Consider the following 16,491-nt stretch of genomic DNA (forward strand, 5'->3'; position numbering starts at 1 on the left):
ATCGCCCGCAGTACTGACGAAGGCATTTGCTCCGTTGTCCCGTCCTTCATTGCCTGTGCTCTCAGCGCACTTCAGGTGTTCGTCGAAGTGCTGTTTCCACCTTTCGATCACCTCACGCTCGTCCGTCAAATTGCTCCCATCCTTATCCCTGCATATCTCGGCTCGCGGCACGAAGCCGTTGCGGGATGCGTTAAGTTTCTGATATAACTTACGCGTTTCTTGAGACCGGCAAAACTGTTCCAACTTCTCGCACTCCGTCTCCTCCAGGTGGCGTTTTTTTCTCCCGATAGAGGCGGGTCTGCTGTTGCCGTTTCTGTCTATAGCGTTCTACGTTCTGCCGGGTCCCTATCTGCAGCATGACCGCCCACGCTGCATTCTTCTCCTCCAAAACCTCCTGGCACTCCTCATCGAACCAATCGTTCCGTCGACTCCATCGCACGTACCCGATGTTGTTTTCAGCTGCATCGTTGATGGCTGCCTTCACTGTTCTCTAGCAGCCCTCAAGAGGGGCTTCATGCAGCTCACCCTCTTCCAGTAATGCGGGGATGAACCTGCCTACGGCAGAAAATCCCTAAATAAAAAAAGAAAAAAAAAAAAATCTTCCAGTAATGCAGCCTCGAGGTGCTGCGCGTATGCCGTTGCGACATCCGGTTGCTTGAGCCGCTCTAGGTCATACCGGGGTAATATCGTAACGGATATTATCTTTCATCTGCTTGGCACGAGCAATTAGGCTTATGATTGCCCCCGCAATTCAAGCATATAAACTTTGTGGTATCTTCCTTCCAGGACAGACGTCCTTAGCGTGAGAAGAACCTCCGCAAATCATGCATTTAGTATCCATGCGGCAATTTTTTGTACCATGACCCCACTTTTAGTACCGACGGCACTGAGTGGGGTTCTGGTAATTTCCTCCAGGTTTCTGGAAATGCTCCCATGTCACACGGACATCGAGAATAAGTTTAGCTTTTTCTAAAGCTACAATATTGTTTAGTTCTTTTTTTGGTAAAGTAAACTAAATAATATTCTTCTGAAGGCCCTTTCCGAACAATGCCAGATTGGATCCTCTTTTTCATAATGATTACTTGGATTGGGGAAAATCCAAGGCGCTGATATCGTCGGCATACGCAACCAACAAATCGTTGCCACATGCTTGTTCGTGCCTAAACACCAGGGGGTGGAGATAGAGAACGAAATGATGCATGGACAACGGGCCACCCTGCCGGACCGAACGTTGGATTTCGACCGGACCGGACGTGTAAGACGCCCGTTGATGAGCATCCGAGACGTGGATCGACTGGCAATGCGCGTGAGAAGAGGGACGAGATCCCGATTGAAGCCGAGCGAATACATGGTGCCGAACAGGAATGAGTGCCGGACCCGATCGAACGCGTTCTCCAAATCAAAGCTTATTAACTCACCGGCGCACCAGCGGTGACGGAGACTCGCAATCCGATCTTTCAGGGCAAGAGTGGCCTGAAAAATGTTGCAGTCCGATGTTGCTCTTCGTCGCTCAGCACGTGGTGGGCTCGCATGACGCATTCTAGCCTGGTTTTGAGAATGCGCGATAGGAGTTTGTAGTCGCTGTTGAGGAGCGAGATGGGTCGATACGACCGAACCGTATTCTCCCCTCCCTTCTTCTTAACCAGCACGGTGATGCCCTCCACAAAAGCAGGGGGAAGGTTGCCTACTAATGCTTCGTTGAGCAGGAGATTGAGCTCCCGATGGATTACGTCGAAGAGACGGAAATAAAATTCCCGTGGGATACCATCATTGCCGGGGGAACGCCGTGGGGCACTCGCAGGCATCATCGGGTGGGATCACACGCTTGCATGTAAACCCGTCATCGTTGTTGTTTTCTGATGTTGCTTCCTCCGTGTAGAGACGCCAGAAGAAGTTTAGCTGATTCGCTTCAATCGCTGCTGGCTCGGCAACGATCTCATTCTCCTCCGTTCGCAACTGGGTGATGACGGTCCTTCTCCTTCGTCTCTCTCGCAATTGAAATATCAAGACCTATTCTCCCGCCACATGCGTCTCGTTCATTCGCATAAACATGTGCGAAAAGTTACGTTGTAGCGCCAACATTTCACCCCTTAACTCAAGAGAGGTCGCGCATTAAGCCATTGCGAGTGCCACCTCGCTCGAGTTGTGTATGAAAAGCAAGCTTTTTTCAAAGTGCATGTACTCAGTACACGCATGCGACCGTTCTTGGGTTAAACGATTGATGGTGGGTAACATTTCGGGGTGCTGGTAGTACCCGTCTTACGTTAGCCGCAGTTCTGCAGCAGCAGCTGGTGCGCGTCGTGGAATTCGTCAAAGACGATCCGCGATTTACGTTTAAAAAAACGTTTTGATTCTGGGCTTAGCGCACGAAACCCACCACTCGATCCACGAGCCGCAGTTTCTGCGCTGCCGGGTCCAATATTACCACTGTGTTTGGAACTCGGCAACGTTCTCGTCGGTGAGAAGATGCAGTCGAAGGGACCAGAAACCACGGCCAGGCTCATGTGCTAGCTGGGGGAGGCAAAGACGGAGTGTCAACGCTTTGTGGTCCGTTAACGAGCAGACGTGCGTAACGGCGGTACGCAAATGCTCCCGCAAACCACTGCTCACATAGGTATATGCGGTCAAGGCGCGATTGTGCGTTTCGGCAAACATATGTAAAACCGGCTTCTCGTGGGCGCAGCTTTTCCCACACATCGTGAAGCTGCAGCCATCCCCGTGATAGTCACTAAAAAAATCAGTGACGACTTCCTTCGGAAGGGAAGTAAAGCCGTTGGTCCCGAGATGAACTAGCCCAGGGCTAAAAATCTCGTTAATAAAGATAGCAAAAAAAGTGAATCTGCAGCTGCTGCACAGCGGTTTTAATCGCATGCTCGTAGCACGCAATTAGAATCGCCGGCGAGAATGACGTGCTGAGTGGAATGGCGGAGATAATAGACAGAACCGGAGGGAGCGTAGAGGTTACAAATGGTCGTGTCTTGCACTCGCAGAGCAATCAAGCGGCCATCCATGCTTTTCTCAACGTGAGATACCTGAATGTGCTCCTTCAGAGCAAAAGCTGTTCCTCTTCTCGTGTGGTCTACATTGGTGTATACAACGAAACCAGGCAAGGAGAGCTGGTCTTTTTCCACTTCTTCCAAACACACAATATCGAGGCTTTGGCTGTTGATGAAGGTGCGCAGCTCTGCTTTTTTCGTTGGGTTGGTGATAGTGCCGATGTTGATGGACGCGATATTGTAGGATGTGATTGGGTTGGGTAGCTTCGGTGGCTTTTTGAGTCGATCGGTGAGACGACGACGGACCTTGCCAGACTGTTCGGTCCGACTCGGAGGCTTCGGCAGCTAGAGAAAAGCAGCCGACGAGGTGAGCGATGGCGCGGTAGGACCTACCGTTTTCAATCTCGGTGGTTTCACACCGGACGGTTTTTTCGGTGGCGGACGGTTGCCAATTTGCTTTGCTACGTAGGCGTAGCTCTTCTGCCCCAGAAGTTTTTTGACGTTGGATAACGTCCTTCGGCAACATATGGGGGTACAATTTCAAAAAACAAAAAATTGAGCATGTAACGAAAAATGGTCAGGTTTTGACCGCTAATAACTCAGCCATTTGTCGATAGATTTTCAATATTTATACATCAATCGATCGGAAATTTATCTACGCGTCGATTCAAATGGAGGACACTATTGATTATTGGCAACAAACTATTGAAAAATCGTAAAATGTTGACCCCTTTCTTATCTAACCAATCACGTACAAGCACATTTTTGGGTTCCGCTTCCCACTATAAAAGCGCACCGGTCCTGCTTCTTCCCTCAGTCTTCTTTTTGCGGTCGGACAGTTTACACGGTCGGGCGAGTCATTTTCGCTTTGCGTTTGCTCCCGCCGTCACAGTTCAATTTGTGTCGTCGGAAGAGGAAGACGCAACGTTGATTTGCGGCGGCGATGACGTTGGCTGGGGCGCTTCTCCGAGCGGCGAACTACTGCCGCTCGGAAAAGCGTCCAAGCCGTCGTCATCGCCGCAGCAAATTCATCCGCGCTTGCAGATTTCGACTTTGAATTTCAGCATCGGTGGTCAAGAAGCAAGCCCGCTAGGAACGAAATATCACAGACCCTCTGAGTTGCTGATCCGAGGAGCTGCTTCTAATCGAGCGTCTGACTTTTGAAATCGCTCAAGATTTTAAGACTGAGCATCGTTTGCGGATTTCGACTTATGCCCGGTAATCAACAACCCGTTGCTCTTGTGCGCCATCCACGTCACGTCATTTAGCTGGTTCGTCGTATAAGCAAATCGGCGCTTTTCAGGGCCATCAAATGTGTTGAAAAGAGTTGAAAGAATAATATTTTCGACCTTATTACATCTTATATTTCTCACTGAATCTCACAGCTTCATACAAAATTTAATTTGTCATGAATAATTGATGGCACGACAATTTGATACTGTATTCGCGGACGCTGCTGCAGTGCCGTCACAAAATTTCCACAACGATTGTAAAATAGAGTGGCATTTCCAACAGCTTCTTAGACTTGCCATATTTTATGAGAACATATGTAACAAAATTGCGACATATTTAGAATGCTTCTGAAAAGAAATTCTCATTGAACCATTTTCATCATTTTGGCACTCATGGATCAGAAACTTTCCTTCATACAAAAGAAAACTATTGATTATCAATAGCTAACCATTGAATATTAGAAATTTTTCTACGAATCGACTCCTATAATTAAAACTATTGATTTTCATGAATAAACTGTTGAAAAATCGATAAATATCAAAGCATGTCTTATTTTCCATAGAAAAGCACATTTTTCTTGTGTATTCCTAGCACAGACATCATTGCTCGATATCTTAGCCATTTTCGTCATGCAAAAGGAAACGCCCCTTTCGGTCTTCTTCTTACTCCTCTTTATTCTATCGTGTTCAGTCGAAGCCAACCAAGCTTCAATGTGCCCCGCGCACATCAGTCAATCGTCGACCAGCAATCGGAGAAGGAATCCTATCGGAATAAATTTTACACATTCGTCGCTGCCGCTGCTTCTGCTCTTGTTTATTCCCAACCCAAGCTAAATGCTGCGGATTCCGTGAAATCGCTCATCATGGCCATGGGCATCCAGCTAGACCATCAAATTCGTGGAGCACGCGTCTAGAAACCTTGAAAATTGCCGTCGAAGGAGTGAGAAAACCAACGAAAACAAGGAAGCACAAAATTACCGACCGCATTTCGATTTAATTGTCTTCGGTAATCTTTTGGTGTGTTTCTGTCTAACAATAGATTGACAACCCAGTTCGATCGACGGTGACTAGCCCCAACCGTCCTTTTCAGGACGACCATTTCATTTTGAAAGAGTTGTGAGAATTTTCCACCGTGAAGAGGGACATTACTAGTGTTTAGATGTGATTGATTCAGATTTTGGTCAGTAATTTGCATGCAATCATTTATCACGGCTAAATAATGCTTCTCGAGAATCACAGTGTCAGGAAATAAAATTCCCATTGTGCGCGCGCGGTCAGGTAAATCGCGAACGGCACTTGAATTAAGAATCCATCACGGTTTGCCTCGCATTTAGTGATGATTGAATGATGCCGTTGTCGTCGTCGCATGCTAGAGCGATCAGTATCAACTTGGCGAACAAAGAGCTGAAACTTATCAGCAACAGCTTTGTTGACGTTTTGATTTGGTAAGAAATTGTCGATCGAATCCAGGCTATCGACATGCATGGAGACACCATCTTCTATGGTGACAGAGGGCTCGATTGGCTTGTCAGATAGATCGGGCCCGGGACATCCTGTCTACTGCAAATCGCTGCAGTTGATATTAGGCATGTCCATTGCCTGATCGAATCGAAATACACACAGAGAAGACTGCAAAAATGCTACCGCCGCCCGACCCGAGCGACGGGAACCTAGATAAAACTTTGTTTGCCATTTATCTCCGTTGAAAACTTATCATTCGTAATTACAATTGATAACTAAATATTATTAATTTTTCAATTGTGGCGCTGTAAAGGGTTGTTGTTTGAAATTGTGCTTCAATGCAATTTAAGCGCCTTCGCCACGGATACGACGAGCCAGCTGGATGTACTTCGGCATGATGGAGACACGCTTGGCGTGGATCGCGTACAGGTTGGTATCCTCAAACAAACCAACCAGTTAGGCCACGCTCGCTTCCTGCAGGGCCATGACGGTCACGCTCTGGAATCGCAGATCGGTCTTAAGGTGACACGGGAGACCGTGTTATTTTCCCTATCTTTTGTCTCACTCTAACAATTATCATCAAAACTTTGCAGAAGCAAATCTCTAGTTTTAGTGAACCGATTAAACTGAAAATTTAATGGGTTGTGCACTACATATATATAATGCTAGTGATACATTTTTCGCATCGATATATTGAGTGGTACTTGAGGTTAACTTTTCAAATGGAGAGGGTGATTAAAACACCGTCCCGTGGCCTTGATCAAGAAGTCCTGATCGATTTCACCGCCAGCAACAACGATTGCTGTGGCGCACAAGATTCGCAAATTCTGCACCTGTTATGATGTGGAGCTGGGCTTGTCAGATGATTATGGTGATATTTGCGCTGTCGAGATCACTATAATGAATTGTCGGCCACTACTGGTGTGCCTCTACATTTCTCCGGATACCACAATAAAGCAGAAGAAGTTCTTTATGGCGCGGAACTTCTTCGAGTATCAAAAGGATACCATGCCAATCATCGTGACAGGTAACTTCAACATCGATTTGAGCAAAGAGGAGTACACAGAGTTAGCGGACTTCATGGACAACCTCAAACTGGCTTCGGAATCCACTAAAGCAACCAATCTTAGTAGATCATGAATGGACCTAACGTTCAACCGGTATATTTGTTTGGAGAGCAAAAGTTACCGCTCATGATTCATCTTCCATCGACCGGTTCAACCAAATAATAACACTCAATGTCCATAATAGATCAGAATTGACATGCAACAAATAGTTTGGAAATTGATTAGATTTTTTGTCAGTACCTAGAAAACTTTCATAAGTTCGTGACGGTCCTAAATCAGGAAACATAAGAAGCTAACGTTATCCAACGTCAACTTGGCGGTCGTATCTCGGAAACAACCTCTTACTTTTGTTCTGGACCGATGATATGCCAGAGTGTGCCTGCTCTTTGCAGTGCATGCACGATATCCACGAGTCGATGTTTTGGTTTAGTAGCATACGGGCCGACCAAATGCCGAGTGATACGCCGGTAAAATCGTAGCCCTCTCCCAACGTTAGTTCGTGGATCGAGATTACCTTACCGAACGCTCGCATAAATTCTTCGATCTTCTCTTTCGTCACGTTTTCGGGGAGGTCAACACTTCCATCTTCGATGGTTATTCGAAACTTGTGCTTCTTCCCATCCAACTTCACTTCGTGTCGATCGTTATGTTCATCCACTATTTTCTGTGCAAGGGCCAGGTCGCTAACCTTGACGAATGCACATTGTTCGCCTCTACTGCACTGTAGTCTTAATACATCTTCCTTCATCAGACCAAGAACTGTGCGGCAAAAGCCGTGCACCTTTTCGAAAGACGGCTTCACGGGAAGCTTGAGTAATCGATGTGGAAGGTGTTTTGTTGCCTCATCGCGTAATCACCACACATGCGACGCGGCACAACGTAGTATCGATAAACGATCAGAAAAAAGCCTGACTAATGAGGAGCAAAATCGTGAAAACGTCTGTGCGTCTCAAGAGCTGAGCGATAACTGTGAAATCAGCACTATCGTACATTCACTTATATGCATTCGCCTTATGCAACGGCTCGTCCAGCGTCATAAGTGGCTATGATGCGCTTAAAGGCAACCATCAAGCTATGTTGAAGAAATACAAAGCAGTAGGAGAAAAGCACTAATTTTCGACCAACAAGAATTCTGTGCCAATGTTCGGATTTTCATACAAAGTAGGCCAAAATCGTATGAATGGGTTGAAAATTGGTGTTTTTCCCCTATTGAACCAATTCAGATAGTTAAAACACCAACTTTCTCAATTTCGATCATGATACAACTTTCTACAATATGGTTTGATATGAAGTAGTGTTCTTGGCATTCTGGGTTCAATTGAACGCGATCAACATTTTTTTTCTGAAGAAAACAGTAGGTTAACTTTAAGGGGGCAGGATCCGTCATTGATTTCGGAATTTTCAAAAGCAGTTTTTTCGTTCAAAATCAAGAAAATTTACAGGAAAATGTGTTCACTGTGTTCTATTCTACAACCGAAACACAGTGAACACATTTTCATCGAATAATTTTTAGTTTTGAACAGAAAAACTGCTTTTGAAGTTTCGATGATGACGATGATTACGATGACGGAGCGTTGATCGTTAACTTTAACTTAAATTCAAATGCTCCAGCTCAAGGAACGACTAAATGAACTGAATTTTTCAGGAAGTCTTCCTTCAACCTTAAGAAATAATTCTAAGGGGCGCCCTTTGGAATCATACATCTTCAGTTTTCTCCCATACTGAGCTGGGCCAGTCTAATCCATGTTAATAAAAAAATTCTGTACCTGGGAGGGGTGGAGTGGCTGAACCATTCCAACATATGTTCTGTAGGTCCTTATGGTGATTATGATTTATATGTATTGTAATAATTATGCAAAATAAAGAAAAATGGTATTATGCACAATAAATAAAATGATCTCATTCAAATAAGCTACAAAAAGCTACAGCTCTCATTTCTCTAAACATTTCACAAACTGTTCTACATTTATTGTAATGAAAGCGACCCACAAAAATGCGCTTGCATGTTTGGACAGCAAAAACCGTATACATTTTTCATACTTTGCAACCCTTTACCTAAAACAATCTTAAAAACACAACTTACATCATGGAACCACAGCAGTTTCTTCCAGGAAGGGTTTGATTTCACGTGGCACTCGAAGTAAACATCGTCTCCCTCCTTGATATCGTCGGCGACCAATGTGGAACCCAGTTGGATCGAAACGAGTGGAGCATCTACCGAAAATTATACAATTGTATCGGTTTTAATTAGAGAGAGAGCCGCCGTTACACAGTGATTTATTTTGTCGATTTCGTGCGCTTCTTGAAAATCAGCTAAACTGTTCATTTTAGCAATGTAGTTTGTTCGGAGAAGTTTCTGGGTGTAGTAAAGCACATATGTTTTAGCAAAAAGTATTGTGATCAATGAAATGAGATAGAAAAATCATCATAATAGGGAGTAGTGGTTTCGATCCCCACTAGAGCACATGGGCATTTTTTACCGGAAACAAGTATGCGAGCCTAAACTATACCTTAAACGGAGTAATTTATAAATATTTTTTATATTAAAAAATTTGCGTGATGATATAATCAGCAAAAATTCAAGTATTTTCATGGCAAACAATTTTGTAGGAAATGCTTTATATCTCAAAAAATCTTGGAAAGTTATGATACAAATATGATTTTAGTGCATATAGAGCTTACCATATGTTTTATTTGAAAAATGTTCCTTAGACTAAACGGTGCTTCTTCCCTACCAAAAAGGTTCTCCGAACGAACTGTATCGCTCAAATCGATGGTTTAGGCACTATTCGAAAATCGCGCGAAATCGACAAAAAAAAAACACTGTGCGATGCTCGGTGTAAGCTATTCTTCGCCCCCGAAATACTTACAGACAACATTCATTTTCCAGGTAGTTTGCAGGAACCACCCCTTGACGGAGGGGTTCTCCGCTCTGCATGTCATATTTTTGCCATCGTCATCGATTTTCGGCGAGAATATCAGCGTGGAGACGGTGGTGTTGTGGTTCTGGGTATCGTCCTTGGTGTGCGTCATTTCACGTTTACCCTTGTACCAAGTTATGATGGCGTGAGGTCTGGAGCCCCAGCTTCGACAGGACACTTCGTAACGATTCTCCGCCACCAGTGCTTGCGGTGGATCAATTATTTTCACCGACAGTGGTTTTACTGAAAGCAAACAAGTGGGCAAATGGGTTGGTCGGTTGGTTAGTCGGTACAAAACAGGCCGCATTTGAATCGAAATCGTGAAATAATTAATCATCGGATGAGTTATATACTAACAATGTAAATCCAGCACGTAACTAGTTTCCTTCGCTTCGACGAGCTTAGTGTTCATGGTCTGGCAGGTAAATATCGAATTTAGATCGCTGCGCTGGATTGTCGGCCACAGCAACCGATTTTCTATTATATCGCCGGAATTTTGTTCGTACTGGTCGTCCACAATAATGCCGTTGATCAACCACCGTACTTCGGGCTGCGGTCGACCTACAGGGGAAAAATAGTAATAAAACAAACAGTTAATAGGCACGGTATATTGAGTCTTAATTAAAATATTTTTTATTTGATGAAATACTGAGAACATCATTGTTTTTCAGATTCAATTGTACCGAAGATTTATGGATGCTAATTAAACAATAATTCTTATTCAAGTCACGGAAATTGTAATCGGAAAGAGCAGGGTGAAATAAGTTTAAAAATTGAATATAAAATTTATCAAAATGCGTTCTGACTTTGTGTATGCTAGACTGGTACTTCAACCAACCACAAAACATTTCAAAAGGATTCGATACAGAAAGTTATAGCAAAGTACAATCCGTCCAAAGTCCACACATATATAAGATAAATGTTAACCTCAGTTTCTATTACTTGTTATTCTGCTTCGATTTTTTTGATGCATTGTTGTGTTGCAATTGATAAAAGTTTATAGGAATACGGCTCTATAGATCTACCTACGTATTAAGTGGCATAGTTAACAAGCAACGATGCAGAATATGCTTATACTAATTCGATTGAGTAAGCGTCATGAAATCTGAATTAACCTTCTTTAGTCCCCAACAAAAAGTTACAAATTGTGACTTAGGGTCGTTTTCGATCCGAAAGTTCAAACAGCTCGCGAAAATCAGTTTGTTGACTGAATTTAGTTCTGTTGGGCTTAAATGAAGGGCACACATGTATAATTTCAGAAACCCTCCCGGAGATCCGGATTTGGTCACTGTGGCCACCGGGGACCTGCTACATCTGAAAAAAGTCCCTTTAGAGACCCTTACTTTTACGACCTGTAGTTTCGTAACTAAACAATCAATCTGAACCGTTCTCATATTGTTATATAGGTATTCACGTGGACTGGGAATAGAGATTCTTAAATCACTTAGTTATCCATACCCGGTTTCGGAATCCCGGAACATCCGAAAAGAAAGTTCCCATCGCAGTTCTGTATATGTAATGCACATCGGTACTATTCGGTTGATGGATATTTTGGCATAATTTTTTTCTGTCATAAGGAACCAACTACCGGCGCACATTCCCTGAAAAATTTGGTCCTGTATGGTCCATTCGGAACCGGTTCCTGGAGTCCCGGGAGGTGGCCAATCTGGACAATTCGATTAAATTACTAAGATTTGAACCCCAAAACCAAATGAATTGTGTCCAATTCTTTACGATTTTTTAATGTTTGGATGTATTTTGCCAAAAGAATGAATGGATGGTTATTCTGGTCCTTTTGGAGCACCGGAATGACCACTGGGAAACCCGTAATATGGGACCACTCGGTTTTAGCACCAAAAGTAGGCATGTGACGGCTCATTCTTCATGATTTTAAATACCTGTGACTCTGCTAGTTCAATTATTGATGAATGACCACTTTGGTTCTACTGGCCCAATGAAATAACCAAGGAATGGCCTCCGGAGATACCCGTTTTGTGTGTCAATTCAGTTTTTGTACCAAAATTCAGCATGCGACGGCTCATTCTTCATGATTTTGGATACCTGTGACTCTTCTAGTTCAATTATTGATGAATGACTACTTTGGTTCTTCTGGCTCTGACGTGAATTTATGTCACATTTCAAATACCATAGCGTCTGATTCGGGAAATGCCGATCATAGAGACATCGTTTTTGTGTCCTTTAACGTGTAAAATTACATTTTTTGTTCAATACATCTTCAACGACACATTTTTGTGTTGTTTTATCATTTACATCATGTGCCATTCAGTCATAGTCCGAATTACGTCCACAGTAATTTCCATTATTACTGTGTAGAGTGTGGTTTGCTTCTAAAACTAAAATGACCCACAATACGGGCATTTCCGGTGGCCATTCCTGGGTTATTTCGGTGGGCCAGAAGAACCAAAGTGGGCATTCATCAATAATTGAACTACGAAAGTCACAGGTATTCAAAATTATAAAGATTGAGTCGTCGCATGCCTAGTTTTTGTTCAAAAACTAAAATGTTCCACAATACGGGTATTTCCGGTAGCCATTCCTTGGTAATTTCGGTGGGCCTTTTCGGATGTTCCGGGATTCCGGAACCGGTATGGATAACTAAGTGATTTGAGAATCTCTATTCCTAGTCCACGTGAATACCTATAAAACAATATTAGAACGGTTCAGATTGCTTGTTTAGTTACGAAACTACAGGTCGTCAAAGTAAGGGTCTCTAAAGGGATTTTTTTCAGATGTAGCAGGTTCCCGGTGGCCACAGTGACCAAATCCGGATCTCCCGTAGGGTTTATGAAACTAGACATGTGTGCCCTTCATTTAAGCCCAACAGAACTAAATTCGGTCGACACACTGATTTTTGCGAGCTGTTTGAATTTTCGGGTCAAAAACGACCCTAAGTCACAATTTGTAACTTTTTTCTATGGAAGCTCCCCTAGGGGTCATTCAAAACTTTTTTTTCCGCAAAAACAAAATTTCCCACAAAAAAATAATTGTCAGAAAGTTTCAAATTGCTAGGTTATTTCAATCAAAAGTTACATTGATTTAAATTTTGAAATGGGTCGAAAAAGACCCAAGGTCCTTACTAAGGTTAAGCACGTTGGAAAAATTGAGTGTGTACAATATGAGTCATCCAAAAACTTTCTGTAAAATAGGTCATCAAAATTTGTTGCTTATTGACTTTTTTTTTTAATTTAATACTTATCCAGAAATGTGGCACGGTAAATGGCTGGGCATGGCGTATCATTGGTACCTCGCGTACCTGCAGGAATAAAATAGACCCCTCTGTGCGGTCCTTAGCCTCCTACCCAGTAACTCCTATTCCTACCTCCTTGCGGTACTTGCCGGGGTACGAGTAACCTTAGGGAAGATCGGGTAACCAACCCCGGTAGGAACTCTGGTCATATGCTGACTGGCAAGGCTTGGGTTTGCTTTTGCTTTTGCTTCTGCAAACCTGGAGCGTCTGTACTACATGTTAGGAGCGGCTCACAACAGCGTCTGTTCCCCAAGTCAGGAGCGGCTGATCATCGTCCGGGTGCCAGAGAAGGACTCTAAGCTAAACTGTGCACTATGGCCCTCCGAAAATCTAAAGGGAATGGTCCTCCAGAAATCTACGGGGTTGGTGTCAGGCACTGCAAGCCAGCCGTAAAAAAATCAAGTACCGAATAATCAACGAGATAATGCGAACCGGGACAATCGGCGAAGACCACAGCGACGTAAAGGGACTAGCGATTGGAAGCTCGATACGTGGAACTGCAAATCTCTCAACTTCATCGGGAGCACACGCATACTCGCCGACGTGCTGAAGGACCGTGGATTCGGCAGCGTAGCGTTGCAGGAAGTGTGTTGGAAGGGATCAATGGTGTTTCTTGGAGCGAACGTTTAGAGGTTACCATACCATCTACCAGAGCTGCGGAAACACACACGAGCTGGGAACAGCATTTATAGCGATGGGTGATATGCAGAGGCGCGTGATCGGGTGGTGGCCGATGTATGAGAGAATGTGCAAGTTGAGGCACACAGGCCGGTTCTGCAACTTCAGCAAAATAAACGTGCACAGCCTCACTCAGGAAGCACTGATGATGATAAAGACGCAGCTTGAACGCGAGTACGACAGCTGCCCAAGCCACGATGTCAAAATCATAAGGAGATATAAACGCTCAGGTTGGTCAAAAGGAGGAGTTCAGACCGACTATTGGGAACTTCAGCGCCCACCGGCTGATGAACGAAAACGGCTTACGACTAATTGATTTCGCCGCCTCCAAGAATATGGCCATTCGCCGTATATGGCTATTGACTCTGACCACTATCTGGTGAAGGTTTAACTGCGCCCAAAACTCTCCGTCGTTAACAACGTAATGTACCGACGGCCACCTCGGTATGACCTAGAGCGGCTTAAGCAACCGGATGTTGCCAATGCGTAAGCGTAGCACCTCGAGGCTGCATTACAGGAAGAGGGTGAGCTGGATGAAGCCCCTGTTGAGAACTGCTGTAGAACAGTCAAAGCAGCAATCAACAATGCAGCTGAGAGCAACGTCGGGTACATGGGAAGGAGTCGACGGAACGATTGGTTTGACGAGGAGGTGGAGAGCGAGGAGATGTAACAGCTGTTCCGGTTCTAAGAAACACGTAAGTTTTATCAGAACCTCAACGCATCCCGCGACCGCTTCGTGCCGCGAGCTGAGATACGCAGGGATAAGAAGAGAATTTTGACGGACGAGCTTGAGATGGTCGAAAGGTGGAAGCAGCATTTCAAAGAACTCCAGAATGGCGCTGAGAGCACAAGCAATGAAGGGCGGGCAAATTAAGGAAATGCCTTCGTCAGTACTGCGGGCGAAGGAAACCCATTCTTCAGCTCAAGAACAATGAAGCTGCTGGTAAGGATGGTATCGGAGCTGAACTCATGAAGATGAGCCCGGAGAGGCTGGCCATTTGTCTGCACCGGCTGATAGGCACAATCTGGAAAACAGAACAGCTACCGGAGGAGTGGAAGGTAGGGGTAATATGCGCCATCTACAAGAAAGGCGACAAGTTAGATTATGAGAATTTTCGAGCGATCACCATTCTAAATGTGGCCTACAAGGTATTATCCCAGATCATCTTCCGTCGTCTGTCACCTGTAGTAAACAAGTTCATGAAAAGTTATCAATCCGGCTTCGTTGACGGCCGATCGACAACGGACCAGATCTTTACTTTACGGCAAATCCACCAAAAACGTCGTGAATACCAGGTCCCAAAACATCACCTTTCCATCGATTCCAAGGCGGCATACGATAGCATCGACCACGTAGAGCTATGGAAAATCATGGACGAAAACAGCTTTTCCTGGAAGCTCACGAGACTGATAATAGTGATCCCAGTAAACACAAACTCGTATACGATAGCGCTTAAGAGTACAAATGTGGAGGCGATATACGTACATGCGCCATAAGGCTGCATGCAATTTGTACGTATATCGCCTCCACATTTGTACTATTATATCCTATTATATACGATGGTGTGTTAACTGGGATGATAGAAAGTGTGCCAAATTGTATGAAGGTTTCAGGCGAACAATCCAGTTCGTTTGAATCTTGCCAGGGACTACGATAAAACGATGAACTTTCATGCCTCTTGTTCAATATTGCACTAGAAGATGTTATGCGGAGAGCCGGGCTTAACAACCCGGGGTACGATTCATGCGAGATCCAGTCAATTTGTCTGCTTCGCAGATGATATGGACATTGTCGGCCGAACATTTGAAAAGGTGGCAGACCTGTACACCCGCCTGAAACTCGAGGCAGCAAAAGTTGGACTGGTGGTTGATGCGACCATGACAAAGTACATGCAAGCTGATTGGGCCGAGCGCGATGGGCTCGCCTAGGTACCAGTATTACGATAGACGGGGATACGTTCGAGGTGGTCGATGAGTTCTCCTACCTTGGATCCTTGCTGACGGCTGACAATCACGTTAACCGTGAAATACGGAGGCGCATCGTCAGTGGAAGTAGGGGCTACTATGGCCTCTACAAGAAGCTGCGGTCAAAGAAGATTCACACCCGCATCAAATGTATCATGTACAAAACGCTAATAAGATTGGTGGTCCTCTATGGACATGAAGCATGAACCATGCTGGAAGAGAACCTGCAAGCACTTGGATTGTTCGAACGAAGGGTGCTTAGGACCATCTCTGGCGGTGTGCAGGAGAACGGTGTGTGGCGGCGGAGAATGAACCACGAGCTCGCTAGGCTCTACGGCGAACCCAGGATCCAGAAGGTTGCGAAAGTCGCGCCGGACGGGTGCGCTGGGCAGGGCATGTTGCAAGACTACTGGACAGCAATCCTGCAAAATAGGTGTTCGCGTCAAATCCGGTTGGCACAAGAAGGTGGGGAGCACAGCGAACGAGGTGGCTTGATCAGGTGCAACAAGATCTGGAGAGCGTGGGCCAAAATAGAAGTTGGAGGACACAGCCATGGACCGAGTAATTTGGCGTAACATTGTTAACGAGGTTTTATAAAATTGATTGATGTAACACCAACTAAATAATTAACAATTCATTGAACCGCTCAGTTAACTTATATTGCTATTTTTGATCAGCGAAAAATATAAACTTGAACGCAATTCCAGTTTTGCAGTTATTATTAGGGTTGAAAGTTCATATGAAGACTTTTTTACTTTCTTTTTAATATGGAACTGCATCAACTTCATATTTTATCACAACATTTTCAAACAAAGTGTGTTTATATTTTATGCAAAGTAAAATATACATTAAAACACGAATATTGCTACGAAAATAGGTGTTGGCTCAAAAATCAATATGCAC

General features: G+C 44.4%; 1 protein-coding gene across 1 annotated transcript in view; it reads right to left on the reverse strand.

Annotated features, from left to right (window-relative positions):
- The window catches only part of LOC5571423 (titin), a 290,096-nt gene that overhangs the window by 64,311 nt on the left and 209,294 nt on the right, over nt 1–16,491 (reverse strand). Inside the window, exons 8-10 of the mRNA XM_021845061.1 lie at nt 10,035–10,238; nt 9,627–9,920; nt 8,840–8,970 (exon numbers count right to left, since the gene is read on the reverse strand). Coding sequence (XP_021700753.1) covers nt 8,840–8,970; nt 9,627–9,920; nt 10,035–10,238 — 629 coding nt within the window. The remainder of the gene's footprint in view (nt 1–8,839; nt 8,971–9,626; nt 9,921–10,034; nt 10,239–16,491) is intronic.

The sequence above is a fragment of the Aedes aegypti genome, chromosome 2 (genome assembly GCF_002204515.2).
Source record: "Aedes aegypti strain LVP_AGWG chromosome 2, AaegL5.0 Primary Assembly, whole genome shotgun sequence".
Taxonomy (NCBI): Eukaryota; Metazoa; Arthropoda; class Insecta; order Diptera; family Culicidae; genus Aedes; species Aedes aegypti.